Genomic DNA, 16,252 nt, shown 5'->3' on the forward strand with positions numbered 1-16,252 from the left:
TAAGACTGAGGACTCAAGAGTGAATTTCATTTTTAAGGCAAAGCATGTGGTTATCATTGATAACACAACATTCTTCATGAGAAGTTGGGTGTTAACTCTGTTCTGGCCAAAACTCTGGTTTCAGCAATTATGTTCTACACACCTAATTTCTCCCAGCCATTCTGGATGGACACTGTAGTCTCCAATTCTTATTTTTAAAGTGCTGCCAGAGATAGCTTCGTTTCAGGGCCAAGTGAAGCCTCCACTAGTGTGTTGGTTGCTTTGGGATCTCCCCTTCAGGCATGCTCCCCATCCAGCCTATGGATCAGGAGCTCACTTGGAAGAGGCAGTCTTGGGTTTTAGTTCCTGCTTTATGTATTTTATCCAATGTTTTCATGAAGAATCCCCTCAGACAAAAGCAATCATATCTAGGTAGGTGATATCACACTGGACTGTGAATGCCAAGTGGAGGGAGTGCCTTTGAGTAGTGCTGAGTAAGGCACCTAAAACCCAGAGAGGGCAGGGATTGATCAAAGTACAACCCAACCCTCAGCCTTACCTAGGACAAGCTCTAGACAGTTCCCTATTCAGCATGGCTGGGTGGAGGCACCAAAGCCAGGTCTACACATCAAGCACATTGTGCCAGGCAGCAGTACCCTCAGACATGCCACACTGCTCCGTGCAAGCTGCCTACCAAAACAGAAGCAGCATGGCAACATCCACAAGGCCCTGTGAGCAGGCCAGTTGGCTCTGTCACTCACCAGCACTGACTGGATCACCCAAAGTGGCACATGGACGTGGCTATGCCACTTCTGCTTTAGGAGGTAGCCCACGCAGAGCCATGAGGCATGTTGAAGAGCACTGAGAGTGGACCATACATATTTGCCTTGCCTCTTACCTTGCATTTATTAGGGACCCTCAAGAACTACTTCAGGGCTCTGGATTCCACACTGGCATTGGGTGGGTACCTCCCCGCTAGGCATTGCAGTGTTCAGCACTGTGGCAGCTAACTGCTACTTTGAATCTGGGCCTCTGTGCCTGAAAGGATCATATCGTGGATGGCGCAGGAAGCGCTAGCTCCCTTGCATCTCTGACAGGGTGAGGAGATTCCAAACGCCGGCTGGGTTTTAAATGTTGACGTGATGCTTCACCCTTCGGGCCCTTTTTTCAATTGAAACATGATCTACCACTCCCGGTGAGCACGAGCAGTGGATGGAGAGTGGATGGAAGCTTTCAGTGCGGAGCATTGTAGAGCAAAAGAAGCACTGAAGGTAAACCAAATCACAAGACAAAAGAGACAGCTCCAGCAAGGTTTGTTTAATTCATTGTTTACAGACAGCTTTAATCATTTTGTTCTTATTCAGCACCTTTCAGCTGAAGTCCTCATAATCTTTGCAATCAACAAACCTCCCTACACCCCTGTGAGGTAGGTGGGTATTTTCCAGATAGGGAAACTGAGGCATGGAAAACTTAAATGACCTGTCCAGGGACAACCAGTGGTGTTGCAGTATGTGAGCTAAGATCAGGCTGGAGGCTGTCAGGCCTAGATAGACAGTGAGAGAGAAATGTGATGCAGTTGCCATTCAAGGGGAGGCATTAGGAGCTAATTGAATGTATTTGCAGGGTTGCTAGTGACATTCCAAATACTTGTGTCCTCCTCCAGCCACCTGCTTCCAAGCTCTGCCAGAGTTAGACATCTGATCGCTTTTCTACCCACCACTTCTCCTCCTCATCCTCGCCCACGTGTTGCTAACAAAGTGGAAGAATTGTTAACCGGAGCCAGGAGAGGGAGGGATGAGACCTAGGAACTGAACAGCAAAGAGTAGCAAAACAGTTATTTGTGCAAGCTCCAACTTAACTGCAGCTTAAAGAAAAGGCCTTGCTGCACTGTGCTTGCTATAAAACATCTTCAAACACTCACGCAGGCCAGTGGTGGAATGCAGGCTGGCAGCCTCTAAACCAGTCCTCTTTATCAGCCCAGGCATGTTACACAGTTAGACATATGGACTTCATTGAACTATTCCACTGTATCTTTTTCTAGCAATAACAATCTTTGTATTTGCCATCACTATTATTTAGAGATTACTGTCATTTAATTGCTTTCATTTTCGACCTTTAAACTTTGTTTATTCTTTTATTGCAATTCTTTACTAGCTAATTATTCTTGGACTGGAGGGGTTGGAAGGCCCAGGGCTTAAGTAATAGGCAATGGAGACTTTAGTTCCAAATCCAGCGTAGACAGTGTAAAATTGTTACCTCCCAAAGGGCATTTGGTGGCCTCTGTGTATCAAGCTGGCAGGCTATTACTGCAGTTCCTGTTAGATAAGGTGGCAAATGCCACCACCATATGTTGACACTAATTGCCACTACTTAGCAGCAGCATCTGCATAAAAGCAAAGGACCAAACGGCTTGTTGGCTGAACTACACACAAAGAGCAAGCTTTCCAGGTACCGGTCTACCACCATTCATGGGAGCTATCACTATAACTGTTATAGTCACTGCAGGCCATACTGCAGTCCCACTGTTGGAGCTCAGCAGAGAGTGATTCAGTCCAGTTGGGAAGAGTTTTTTTAAGTAAAATGGGATGAGTTTACATCTGATAAATGCTGACATATCTACAACTGTTTTACTCCTGGTCCAAATTTCCATATATGCCTATGCTTGTTGCATGCATTAAGCACTGAAATTAAGAAGATAGAGGGGACTTACTGGATCATATAGCTCTTCCTCACGGTACTTTTTGTTCTTCCCTCTTAAGTATTACATGTCCCAAATGATGGGGACATTAAACTTCACTTGAGAGATGATGACTCTAATCCAGTGGTTATCAGCCAGGGTACCATGGCACTTCGGGTGCTGTGAGAGAGGATTTTATAGGATGCTGCTCAATATTAGCACCATTAGATGTTCAAACATGTCTACATGATTTACAAGATAAACCAGAGATTTAATATAGGAACACAGAGTAAACCTTCTGGTCTATTGTGGTCTTTTCAAGTTGTTTGCAATAGAAAAAATGCTCTATTATTTTTCTGTGGTCAAAAATCAAGTGAAAGATGATAGCTGGCATTTTGTGAAGGGTTTCTTGAATCTAAAAAGGTTAAAAATCACTACTGTGACCCAGCAGTGTTTGCTGGTAGGAATCTCTTCCCCTTTGTTCTCCTTACATTTTCAGTTGCTTAGTTTCATCCCACTCACTACATTCATTCTCCTCTTGCACATTTTTTCTTAAAACTCATGCATTAAAATGACTTCAGCAAGGGATGGGATTTACAAGACCAATCCTCTAATTTCCACCTGCAGTCTGGGGCAAAGCACAGACATATTTCATGTGGGTGAAGTTTATTCAAACTTTGGATCTTTAACCATCTAGTCTAACAGACGATGAACATCTGTGGAAACATCTGTATCACGTAGGCAATGATTTTTTTTCCCACCATCTGGGTTAACAGGGGTTACTTGTCAATGGAATCTGCTTACTTGGTATGTCTATGATACTTCAAAATGCAGAGACTGTCACTGGACCATCACTTCCTGACCACTTTGTTCAGAGTCAATTCTGGTTTATTTTTCTGAACAGCAGAGAAAACTGTCTAGTTTTGCTGGGAGTGGGACTGGGAGATTTGTGCAAACTTGTTAACCCTCCCCCCGATGTAACATTTGTGTGTTCCAAGGCCTCGTTTTATTGGAAACTGAAACAAGATTAGGGCAGTCTGGCAACTGAGAACTTTATTTAAGATGCTGCAAAAATAATTGGACTCCTGATCTTGGGGATTTACTCAAGGAGTGAACAGCTAGAGCAAAAGGCTGGTACATAATAGTTTCAAGGGATTCATCTTATTAAAAGAGAATCACTCCAAATCCTTCATTTCCCCTTGGACAATCCCATGCACTTCTCAGCTGAAAAATGCTGTTGTGAAAATCACTTTCTGGAGGGCTTCTGTAGGCACTGTTTTAGAGCTAGGACAATAAACTGAAAGCTCTCTGTTGTATCCAAGTGTGTACACTCTGCGCAGCCACCTGGCATCTGAGTGCACAACACTGTTGTCTTAAATTCTGCAGGCAAGAAAATCTGTTATTTTTTCCTTCCTGCAGTAAGTCTTTTCCAATAACTTACCCCCAAATAAAGCTTGTTCTAATGCATTATTCTACCAAGCTCCTCACCTTCACATGCAGGCACTTTTGAGATCAGGTAAGCTAAGGTCTCTGATTAACTTAATATAATCTGCTCTTCTCTCTTTCCTGCTATGAGGGACTCTTCTAGGTAGTTCCACACTCATGGATCTTATTATATATATTTGACTGGCAAGTGAACATTTAAGAGATCTCCTGGCTGTATTCCTAAGAGCTGGGTTTTTACCTTTAAAGTTCTGGCCAAATTCCTGAGTGAGAAATTACATTGTGTGCCTGTCTAAATTCCACCCCTTGCCATTTTAACAGGATATACAATATTCTTCTTGACTCCCTGTCCAGAATCGTCACATACTGAGTCTTTGACTTGTAAGCAGCTGTCCAGTTTCATCCCTTTCAGTCCTGGAGGAGGCAGTTCTAGTACCTATAGTTTTATGATTTAGGAATGAAAAATCCTATAGAAGATGTAGAAGCCAAGCATTGGGATGAGGAAAATGAGATTGGTCCTAATCCAGAAAGGTACTCAAATGCAAAGTCAAAGGTATTACTGAGATGCTTAACACGATACCTGACTATGTTGCTGAATTGGAGCCATTATTAAATGTAATAGCAGAGAGGAAATGCTGAGGGAAAAAATAGAAGGTAATGCTTGACTTTGGGGATATTGTGCTCCCAAGAGCTAGCTATTTTCACATCAGAAATGAAGTGTGATGGCACTGGAGGGGTTCTTTGGGTCCCTGTTCTGTAGTCTCACCTATTACCTGTTTTATTCCCTGTTGTTTAACTGCAGCACTAGATGTCCCTGAGAAATGTGTTTAACCTTGGCCCTTACTTGTTACCTTACTGAGGTGAAAGAGAAATCATCCCCATTAAAATAGAGAATTCATATAGGATCAAACCTCTGAAACTCATTTCCCCATAAGATTTAAAGCACCAAAGCTCAGAAGATCTTAAATAACTCACTGAAAATACATCCCTCCCTGCTCTAAACACGTTCAAGGTGAAACTTTATGAGCAGCAAAGGAATGCCTCATGTGCATTTAGTTTAGAATATTAAACAAAAATCCGGGGATGCTTTTCTACACATCAAAGCACTCCCAGAGATAAAGATAAAGGACCAAAAGGTGCTTTAAGTTTTGACCCTCAAACTCCTTGCAAATGACTACAAGGAAAACTATTTGTTCCAAATGCATCTGCGTTGAGATCTTCAGGTGAAGGGCTCCACAGAAATGCTAAGTATCTTATAGAAGTTTTGACAGGTAGTGTCCTAGCATCTTGCTACCTGCATCAGGTCCTCATGAGTCTCAGTGTTTTCATCACAGTTAGAGGATGCATCTGATGAGTTTAGGAGACCACCAACCCAAGAAATCCCCAGCATTCACTAAAGCCAAGCTAAACTGCAGAGATAGTCATTATATCTCCCTGCCCTGGAGGAATATCCCTGTAGAATATAACTCTAAAACCTCTCTCACTTCAAGGGACATCACTCATGCTAACTTTCAAGTCACTCACTTTCCACACACATCTTTGTGTCCTGTCACCTTCCTTTGTGAAAATTGTTTATCTCAGAAATAGCAGCCACGCATCTGAGGCTGTGAAAAAGGGTTCTTTACGCTGCATAAATTACTCACGATGCATTTTTAGTTTTGTATATGAATCTGCGGTCTTGCATTTTGATTTTTGTCATATATTGTGTTTATTAGGCATTGGCAGGATGAGCGATGCACTGAAAAGGGAGGAGGTTGTCAAGAGAAGGTGGGGGCCTGTTAGAGGTGGGAAAGGAGAGTGAACTCTGGTCTGCAATGAGGGAACAATGAGTGACTACAGGAGCTGGGGAGAAGCATCTGACTGCTGCTTGGCTTCATTCATTACTGGAACCAACTCCTTTTCTATTGCATGACAGAGTACCTTTACCTAGAGGGTTTACTGACTCCTGCTAAGGGCACACTCAAAACCTTTCTTTCTCATCCCGCGTTTGGCAGATTGTGAGCACACTGACCACAGAGAGCAGCAGTGCATCGGGGATCTATTACTGTGTGGCTTCAAACAAGATTGGCACAGAGAAGAGGAGCATCAAGTTCTATGTGTCAGGTAAGCAACAAACACTGCAGATGATGGACACACTTCCTGTCTTAAGGTTTCATACTGCTGAACATCTGCTCTGGCACCTCTTCCTAAGTATTAAATTCTGCCCTACCTTACGGCAGTGCTTTCCCACTGAAGTCAAGGGAGCGTGTGCAAGTAAGCAAGGGCAATATTGAGACCTGATCCAATCCCACCAAAGTCAATGCAAGTCTTTTCGTTGACTTCAGTAGATGTTGGATCAAGGCCAAGTAATTAACCTTTACAGAGCTCTTTAAAAAGGAATGGGGTCAACATGTTATTCCTCCAGATAACACAAATCCAACAAATATCAGCTTAACCTTTTAATGCTGAACCCTGTCGCAGTGAAATGACATCTCATAAGCTGCTTTTAATAGAAATGAAAAAAGAAAGAGTCCAGGAATATTTGATCAAATGTTTAACCAAATTAACCTTAACAGTACCCATTCCTTCTACCCATTTTCTAGATATATTCTATCCAAGAAAGTTTCCTATCAGAATTACCATTGAAATAGCATGTTTAAAAACAAGCTGACTGGAAAGTAAATGTCACAATCCATAAAAATTTGCAATGGGAAGTGAAGTTGAAGAAAAAGCTAGCACCACAGTTACTCTGTAATATTCTATGTCATCTAGAACCATGACTGAAGTATTTCAGTACAGTATAATAATGGTGTATCATGTAGTCATTTTTGTTACCTAAAACTGACAATGAAAAATGTCACCAAATGATAATGAGGACGGTGCAGTTTTGGTGCCAGCTTATATCCTGAATCAGACCTCTTATGCCATATTTAAAACCTGGTATTTAGAAGAGAGGGAGGGACAGGTACAGCTGCAGGGGAGCTTATCCAATGCAAAAAAAGTATTGGACCAATATATATAAGAGCCACCATGGTGGGGAGTGCAGAGATAGGTTGTGGGATCAGAGGAGGAGAGTGCAGAGTGCTCTGTACTTCAACAGTGCTGGTCTGGAGAATATAATCTCTTCCTCTTACAATGCAGTTCTGAGAGACAGCACCGATCTCTGAGGTCCTTGAGACAGCCCAAGCAGACAGGAGATCCATTATGAATTATACACTTCCCACTACTATATGTGAGCCTTCATAAAGGTTTCCTTCTGCAGCGAACAATGCCAGATATTATATTTGGATAGGTTCCTCAACAATCAAACCCACTATTCCAACCACAAGACTTTATAATACCTTCCATCTTCCCTTACTAAACCCGACACTATAACATGTTAGTGTGGGAATACAACTGGAGCAAGATGAGGTTCAAAGAGTGGTACCCAACTATAGGCCTTTTAGTGCTAAAAACCCCTTTTGCCCACTAAGAAAGATGAGCCCTTTTTTGCACTGAGATACTTGTTATCAGAGTTGACACAAGTGGTGTTTTTCCACACAATTAATTGGAAGTTTAATACCTCAAATATTTCATTTTTTTGAAGGCCGATATGTTTTGACATATGTGTATGATGCAAATGTGCAAGGCATACTTTTCCAACAGTATGAGTAATTACTGTAATTAACCATTGCAACAACTTGCCAAGGGCTGTGGCAGATTCTCTATCACTGGAAAGTTTTTAAAACAAGAGTGAATGTTTTTCTAAAAAGATATGCTCTAGTTCAACCATAATTATCACACTTCAGGCATACGTTAATTGAGGGAAGTCCTGCAGCTTGTGGGCACATCTACACATGCATTAATGAGCCTTTCTAATGTGCATTAAATTTAGTGCCTCCAGTGTGAGGTAATAAATGAATGCGCATTAAGCTACACTAATGCACAGTAGTAGTGCATTTGCACACTTTTCTAGTGACACTTAATGTGCAGTAGACAATTTTACTGCACATAAGCATAATGTCACAGGGTTTTTTACATGATGCTTTAATGCAAAGTAAAATAGTCTACTGCACATTAAAATGCACGTATAGATGCTCCAAGTGTTATGTAGATGTTCAGACTAAATTATTACAATGGTCCTTTTTGGTATTAAAAGATATGAAAGGTGAAGTTTGATTTTTGTACTACCATGAGTTTGCCTTCACAAGTTTTTTTCCAGACAGTGGAAAAAAGGGGAGGAGAGAGAGAGAAAGAGAACAGTTTGTAAGGCAGTGTATTAACATTCCTGGGACAATGTGCCATGAGATCTCCTTATCCATGCTGCTACTTATCTTAAGCCATGTAAGGTTATTCCCATCACACAAAATTGCTTTCTTTCCATCTGAGATAGACCAGATCATGAACAAACCTAGGGAAAACATTCTCAGCCCTGAAACGGAAGTGAGTTCCATCCCATCCTAAGAGAAGGACAAGCATTAAATGTTAGCATAAATCACATGTTTAAGGAAGAACAGTGGCATTTATGGATGAGGAAACTGAATTATTCTAAATGTAGACATCACAGTCCCCAAGGCAGAATTGTTTAGATTCCACTGATAAAATATCCCCAGGCTGACCTGCTGCTTTGTCTCTTCATGTGATGGTCCTTGCTGAGTGGTACATGTTACTCCAGCCAAGTGGCCAGTTCCTTTGTAGACCTCACAGGAGCAGCAGCTCTTGGATTGGTTCACAACTGGGACACCATTATCCACCTTGCATTCAGTATGAGATTGGTGAAGAGCCAAGCATACCATCTTGTCAACCTTTTGTGGAGTAGACGTGGCTGAGCTTATTATCTGCAGAGCACCCAGGTGATTCCCATGGAAGTTTCTTCCTTCTCTCTTGCTGGGCAAACATGGCTTTTGGGTTGCCTGCTGTGGATGCGGTGTCCTAACACATAGAAGGCCAAGCAGTTTGGCCCTGATTACAGAAGCTGGACTGCAAGTGACCAAAGGGAAAGCATCTTATGCAGCAAGTATGAACAGGATGCCCTAGGAAAATAGGTCAGATCCTATCTCAAAGTGCAAGTTTCCTAGTCTGTCCAATATGCCACAGCAGCTGCTATAAAACTGATAGCTTGGGGGCTGAACAGTGAAACCAAGGACAGAAGAAGACACTCATGTTACAACTGTGAGGCTGATGAGCTTCATTCAGGTGAATCTGAGAATTGTCTTAGGTTGAATACAGGATTGAAAAGTAAACACACAACCTTTGGGACCAGTTCTGGCAAATCTTTCCTGCCTTTCACAACCACCCAACTGTGCTCTGAAAGTCACCTTCTGCTGGTGGGACTCTGCACTTCACGCAGAAGCTGTCAGGAAAATTCTGAGCTCGCCTCATCTCCTTCTGTCCTATGTGAAATGATCTATGTCTCATGTCACTTCTAAAGCATCCCTCGGAGCTGGTCCCCTTGTTGAGTCTGTTTCAAGAAACCCAGTGCTGAAGGGGCCTGAGAGGCTAAATTCTCCTCTTTCCCAGGAGGCTGTCCCTTTAGGTCAGGACTGAGATGATATAGTGGAGCACTGAATGAGGAGTAAAGTGGGAAACCTGTGCTGTCACTACCCAGGCTGCACCTGTTCTGTGGGAAAGTACAGCTCCTGAGTCCTTGGGGCTCCCAGCATGGCACATTTGCCAGCATTAAGTTGCTTTCTGGAAAGCACTCTCTTTGTCCCAGTGGAATATCAGCACAAGCCATGTTCTGTTCTACATGGCAGCTCTTCAGGATCCTCTGCAAGACACTGGAAATAGCACCAAAAGCTATTTTAAAACATTTCAGTGCCAGCAGGACACATTTGGAGATTACTCTGAAACCAAACCATATAAGGGCTCTATCTAGATGGAAAGTGATAGTGTTAGATGGAAGATCTAAAGCTTTGTTCAGTTCTTCCTGCAGATGTTCTCTCTGCTCATAAGCTACTACAGCCCCCACAGTGCTTTAGGCAAGCTAGGTGTGTTTTCCCTGCTGTTCTGGCCAGACACCTGCTCCAGTATTTTGATTCCAGCTAACTAAACCCCAAACCCTCTTTACAGGGTCAGCTACAGATCAGTTGTTTCAGTGTGTACTGTCTGTCCCAATTTTGACACCCACAAGCCCATGTAAATCATAGCTGGCAGGAGCCAAGTGGTCAGCCCATCTTTGGAACTGAATCATGTCTTTGCCAACCACAGATTGATGACAAATGCCAAAGAACACACACTGGAGCCAACTACATTTGAATCCATTTTAACAAAAGCTGAGCAAATACCCACTCCTGAGGAATTTCAAGCTTTGAGCAAATATTAGTCAGAATTTGGTCTCTGATCTGTTCCACAGACAGTACAGCTGCACATCAGAACAGTGCAGCTACACATCACTGTGCATCCACTGTACAGTTCCAATCTACCTCTGTGTGTTTGCGAAGCACCCAACAATGAAGACACCTGTCACACACAATAATCATAATAATTATAATAGCAAACAACAATAGCGCTTTCACAACCCTTCTCTGGTTGAAACAAGAGCTCAGCAAAATTCAATGAAATGTCCTTCTTGAAAAGAAAATATTCTATTTCAGACATCAGATAACAAACAAACAAATGTGCTGTCAAAAGCTGTAATGCTTTATGAATTTAACATTTCTACCACTGTTTGCCACCATCAGTTTGCTCCTTCCTGACAAGTTTATGGGACACATGAAAGGGCTGGTGTTGTTTCAGGCTGTCAAGCTTGCCCTCACTCTGCCTGCATCTGACTTGCTAGGTCTGACATGGGGAGACTGTCACCTTGACAGACTCTGACATGGATTTCAGGAAAGAGCTAAGTTTTAAATTATACCAATTATTGTGCAAAACACAGGAAATTAAAAGCAATTAATTCCTCGTAAATACAAATGGAATCAGACTTCCCTTTTGTTTTTTTCTGATGTTCTATCTTCCCCCAAAGGCTCATTTTCCTATTTTGTTGGGGAATCCTATATGGTCTTGAATGACTATTGCCGCTACTAGGCTGTAATACAGTGAAAAAGACAAATGCATAGGGCCTGCTGGTAAAGGAGAAAAGGCCACATAGTGTATTCATATGGAGCATTTATTAGGAATCTCATGACATACTGCATCTGTTCAGGGAGAGGAAGTTAATCACTTCTCAGGGTCAAGACTGTGTAAGAAAAGTAGTCTAAGAGATGGGCTAAGCTAAGCCATAACATGCTCTCAGAGGTTCAGTTGCTCTCCAGACACAGTAGGAGGAGTATAAAGGAGAAACAGAGAGAGAGAGAGAGAGAGAGAGAGAGAGACAGAGGAAGAGAGACTGAGTTTCCCTACCACTGTTACTAAAATCAATGAATATTCTATCAGAGCATAAAGATCTTCTTGAAAGGCTAACAAGATGGAAGAAAATAGCTCAAGTCCTAGCTAAAAATATTCAAAATGCTAAATAAGAAATGTCAGTCGAAGGAATGGGTAAGAAAAACAGCCCGGTCCTGCGTTCCGCAGAATGTTAAGATGAGAGAAAAACATGCACATAAAAAGTTCAGAAGAGAAGCTGGATGCAATGCACCCGAGGGTGCTGGGGGAGATGGCTGTGATTGCAGAGCTGCTGGCCATTATCTTTGAAAACTCGTGCCAATTGGGGGAGGTCCCAAACAATTGAAAAATAGCAAATATAGTTCCCATCTTTAAGAAATGGAAGAAGGAGAATCCATGGAACTACAGACTAGTCAGCGTCACCTCAGTCCCTGGAAAAATCATGGAGCAGATCCTCAAGAAATCCATTTCTAAGCACTTGGAGGAAAAGAAGGTGATTAGGAACAGTCAGCGTGGATTCACCAAGGGCAAGTCATGTCTGACCAACCTGATTGCCTCTGTGATGAGATCACTGGCTCTGTGGATGTGGGGAAGGCAGTGGATGTGATATACCTTGACTTTAGCAAGGCTTTTGATACAGACTCCCACAGTATTCTTGCAAACGAGCTAAGGAAGTACGGGTTAGAACAGGGGTAGGCAAAATGCCGCCTGCGGGCCAGATGTGGCTCGCCAGGCCATTCTGTCTGGCCCACAGGACCCCTGAAAAATTTAGGAAATTAATATTTATTTGCTCCTGGCTGCCTGTCTTGCAGCCCTTGATGGCTTGCTAAAACTCAGTAAGTGGCCCTCTGCCTGAAATAATTGCCCACCCTGGGTTAGATGAATGGACTGTAAGGTGGATAAAAAGCTGGTTAGATTGTCAGGCTCAACGGGTTGTGATCTGCATGCCCCAGGGGCCGGTCCTGGGGCTGGTTTTGTTCAATATCTTCACTAACTATCTGAAAGATGGGATGGATTGCACCCTAAGCAAGTTCAGAGATGACACCAAGATGAGGGGTGTAGCAGATGAGCTGGAGGGTAGGGTTAGGAATCAGAGTGACATAATTGGACAAATTGGAGGATTAAGCCAAAAGAAATCTCATGAGGTTCAACAAGGACGAGTGAAAAGTCCTTCACCTATGATGGAACAATCCCATGCACCAATACAGACTAGGGGCTGACTGGCTGGGCAACAGCTCTGCAGAAAAGGATCTGGAGGTTGCATTAGACAGTGAGCTAGTATGAGCCAACAGTGTGGCATTGTTGCAAAGAAAGCTAACAGCATACTGAGCTGCATTAGAAGGAGCGCTGCCAACATATTGAGGGAAGTAATTATTCCCCTCTAGTCTGCCCTGGTGAGGCCACATCTGGAGTACTGTGTCCAGTTCGGGTCCCGCACAATAGAAAGGATGTGGATGAGTTGGAGAGTCCAGCAGAGGGCAGTGAATATGGTTTGGGGGCCGGGGCACATGACTTCTGAGGAGAGGCTGAGGGAGCTGGGCTTATTTAGTCTGCAGACGAGAAGGCTGAGAGGGGATTTAATAACAGCCTTTAACTACCTGAAGGGTGGTTCCAAAGAGGATGGAGCGAGACCAGGGATAGGCAAAGTCCAGCCTGTGGGCTCAATTTGGCCTATGGCAGACTCCATTTCCCAGCAGCCCCCACCTGCATCGCTCTAGTTAGTTGCCATAGTTAGCAGCGGCAGTGTCGTGACAGCGCAGGGCTGGGTTTTCCATGGAGACTGGCCCCGGCAGTGCTGGCAGGGCGTCCGGCTGGGTAGCGAGCTACACCAGGGCTTGTGGTGGTGATAGCGCAGTCTGGCGCTGGGGCACAGCCATGATCTGTAGCCTGCATGCCCTGGCCAGGGGGCATGCGGGCAGTGGATCATGGCTCTGTCCCACTCCAGACCACACTGTCGCCAATGCAAGCTCCCTGCCCAGCCATGTGCCGTACCAGCGCTCCTGGGGCCGGTCTGTGTGGAAACCCTGGCCCCTGCTGTCACACCACTGCCACTGCTGGGGTTTCCATGGAAACTGGCTGCAGCAATGTGTGCAGGGACTGCTGGGAAATGGAGTCCAGCTGCCAGCTGGATCTGCTATTTTGCCCACCCCTGAACTGGACTGTTCTCAGCGGTAGAAGATGGCAGACCAAGGAGCAATGGGCTCACGTTGCTGGAAGGAAAGCTTAGGTTGGATATTAGGAAAAACTTTTTCACTAGGAGGGTGGAGGTAACTGGAACAAGTTACCTCTCCATCCATGGAGGTTTTTACGGCCCAGCTCGACAAAGGCCTGGCTACAATGATCTATTTGGGGATGGTCCTGCCTTGAGGAGAGGGCTGGACTAGATGACCTCCTAAAGTCCCTTGTAACCCTAATTTTCTATGATTCACACCAGTTGCTACCAAAGCCCCATACAGGAGTTTTAACTGGACCCAGTTTCTCTCCACCAAGGAAAACTGTGCTGGCCTCAGCCTTTTCTAATTATTTTTATTCACCTGATCAAGTGAAGCATTTTGCTGACATCTTGGAAACACAGGATACAAGATGTGAAGAATAGAAATAGTACCAAAGTCAATTTACACCTCATCAAACCACTGGCCTGCTCACAGTAAGCAAGAGAAAGCAGACTTGAGCCTAACAAAATAGTGCATGAAATAGGAAAAGAATTCCATAAAAAAGAAAGCAGAGAAAACTATCGTTTTCAACAGTGGTGGCCAGAGGGTACTTGACTCTTTTCAGATCTTCCATAAAATAGCACTAGTGCCAATCTCTAGAAACCATGAAGCAAGGCTGACTGATTTCACTCTAGATAAGCTGCGAAAGAGAGATTCAAATCATATGTATGAACCATGTATGAGGCTCTGTATTACATGCAATACATATTGTGTTCTTCGGCAAAGTGAGTATTTCTCAACACCCTGACCACTTGTGAGCAATAAAAGCTTCCACTGCACTTTTGCAAGAGTTTGCAGTGTTTGTCCCTGTCCTCTTGGCCACATTTCAGCTCCCAGGTGGAACTTGTCAGACTCTGCGGGCAGTGACTGACTACTTGCTTCTCCTACCCTGAGTGCTGTCATTGCACAAAGAACTGTCTGTTACATCCTAATTTGCAGAGAGCCTTTAATTAATCATTAAAACTCAGCATGGAGCATTACTCCTGGCCAGAGGACTACATCAAACTGATACTCTCAAAGGTCTCATCTACCACACGCTGGGTCTGGAATAAAACCCAGACTGGATTCTTCATAGATGCTGTTGCTCCAAAAACTTGATCTGGTGGATAGACAGAAACAGCTCCAGGGCACAGGGATTTTATTATTAGTATTGATGAAGGAGTTTGTTATTAGAAGTGATGAAACCTAATCATGAAATTCGGGTCCTCGTGAGGGGGGGTGGATCATTGAAAATAACAAAATGGAAGGAAGGAAAGGAGATAGCGTTTCCTTCCATTCTGATGCTCGGAGGGCTTAGGCTGTAGTGGGAGGCCTGAGGCCCAATCTGATCTGAGGGTCATTACTCAGGTATAATTTCTCTCAACTTCCAGGCAATTCACACAGACACATCAAGTAAACAATGTTTTGATTGGATGAAAGCTGTTGGGGACATCAATCAGGCAGGCCAGCCTGAGTCAAGTACCTTGGCAGTCAGGCTTGCAGTAAGCCTCAGCTCATGAGCTCTTGCCCAGTTCAGGAGCAACGAGCATCCTGCTTGGCTGCTGGGGGACACTGCCTATCCATTGAGCACCAGCTGGGACCCTGGGTTTGCAGGCCACTCAACAGTGCTAGTTCCTGACTGTTTTTTGGCTTATTTCTGGACTTGGCTTTCCCTGCGTATCTGTTTCCTGGCTCCTGCCCCCGCTTTGGCTCTGTTTTCAGATTTTGCCCTTTGGATTGCCCCTCAGACCGGACTCTGAACTGTGTTGTGGACTCTGCTTCCAGATTTTCCTTTAGTTTTGGTACATGGCTCCTGCTCTTTGACCCAGCCCCAGACCCTGCTTTCCGTCTTTAGGCCAGGGTGCCTACAACCTAACTGTTAGGCCAGGCTGCCTTCAACCAGGTCCCTTGTGAAAGAGTTGGTAAAAACAACATAGGAACCCTAAGATTCTCTTGTAGATGGAATGGACTTGTGCTTCCTGCTATTTCTTTATCTGAATCTATTAAAAGTTAAGAGCACTAGGATTTCTAAATCATTGGATCAATTAATCCATTCCGTGATCAAATAAATATCAATCGTGACAGATGTGAGGAAGACAAATATTGGCATAGTAGAAATAAGATTGGGAGAATGTAGAACTGTAGAAAAAAGCAATGTTACCTGTGAATAACAAAATGAGGGTGTTTCTTTACTCCTACATAATATCTCAAGGCTTTTGTTGCAGACAGAAGGAAGACAACCCATGAACACACATCAGACTGTTTGGATATCTGTCTCCCTTGATTCTGAGTTAGCATCATTAACCACAACCTATTAACGAATTGTACAGATAGCTTTCAATTACTTACTGGTAGCTTATTCATAAAAACATTCATGGGCAAACGGCTTAAGGCAGCAATTCTCAACCAACTTGCCATAGCACCCTGGGATGCCATGAAGTATTAGCACCACTAGGTGTTTAATGGTGGCAAACCAAAGGGTGCCATGAAGTATTAGCACTGCTATGTGTGCAAGCATCTCCATGTGATTCGTAAGATAAAGATTTCAAATAGGAATCCATAGTGTCAAAAACATTCTGTTGCAGTCTTTTGAAGCTGTTTGCAACAGAAGAATTACCCTATTATTTTTCCATAGTCAAAAAAGTTTCAAAAGCTAAGAGCTGACATTTCTAAGGGGTGC

General features: G+C 43.6%; 1 protein-coding gene across 1 annotated transcript in view; it reads left to right on the forward strand.

The window, feature by feature from the left end:
* The window catches only part of LOC109300700 (vascular endothelial growth factor receptor kdr-like), a 109,053-nt gene that overhangs the window by 45,362 nt on the left and 47,439 nt on the right, over window positions 1-16,252 (forward strand). The window contains exon 9 of the mRNA XM_019521486.1: window positions 6,094-6,202. Coding sequence (XP_019377031.1) covers window positions 6,094-6,202 — 109 coding nt within the window. The remainder of the gene's footprint in view (window positions 1-6,093; window positions 6,203-16,252) is intronic.

This window comes from Gavialis gangeticus, unplaced genomic scaffold (assembly GCF_001723915.1).
Source record: "Gavialis gangeticus isolate Ggan-Ray unplaced genomic scaffold, GavGan_comp1, whole genome shotgun sequence".
NCBI classification, from domain to species: Eukaryota; Metazoa; Chordata; order Crocodylia; family Gavialidae; genus Gavialis; species Gavialis gangeticus.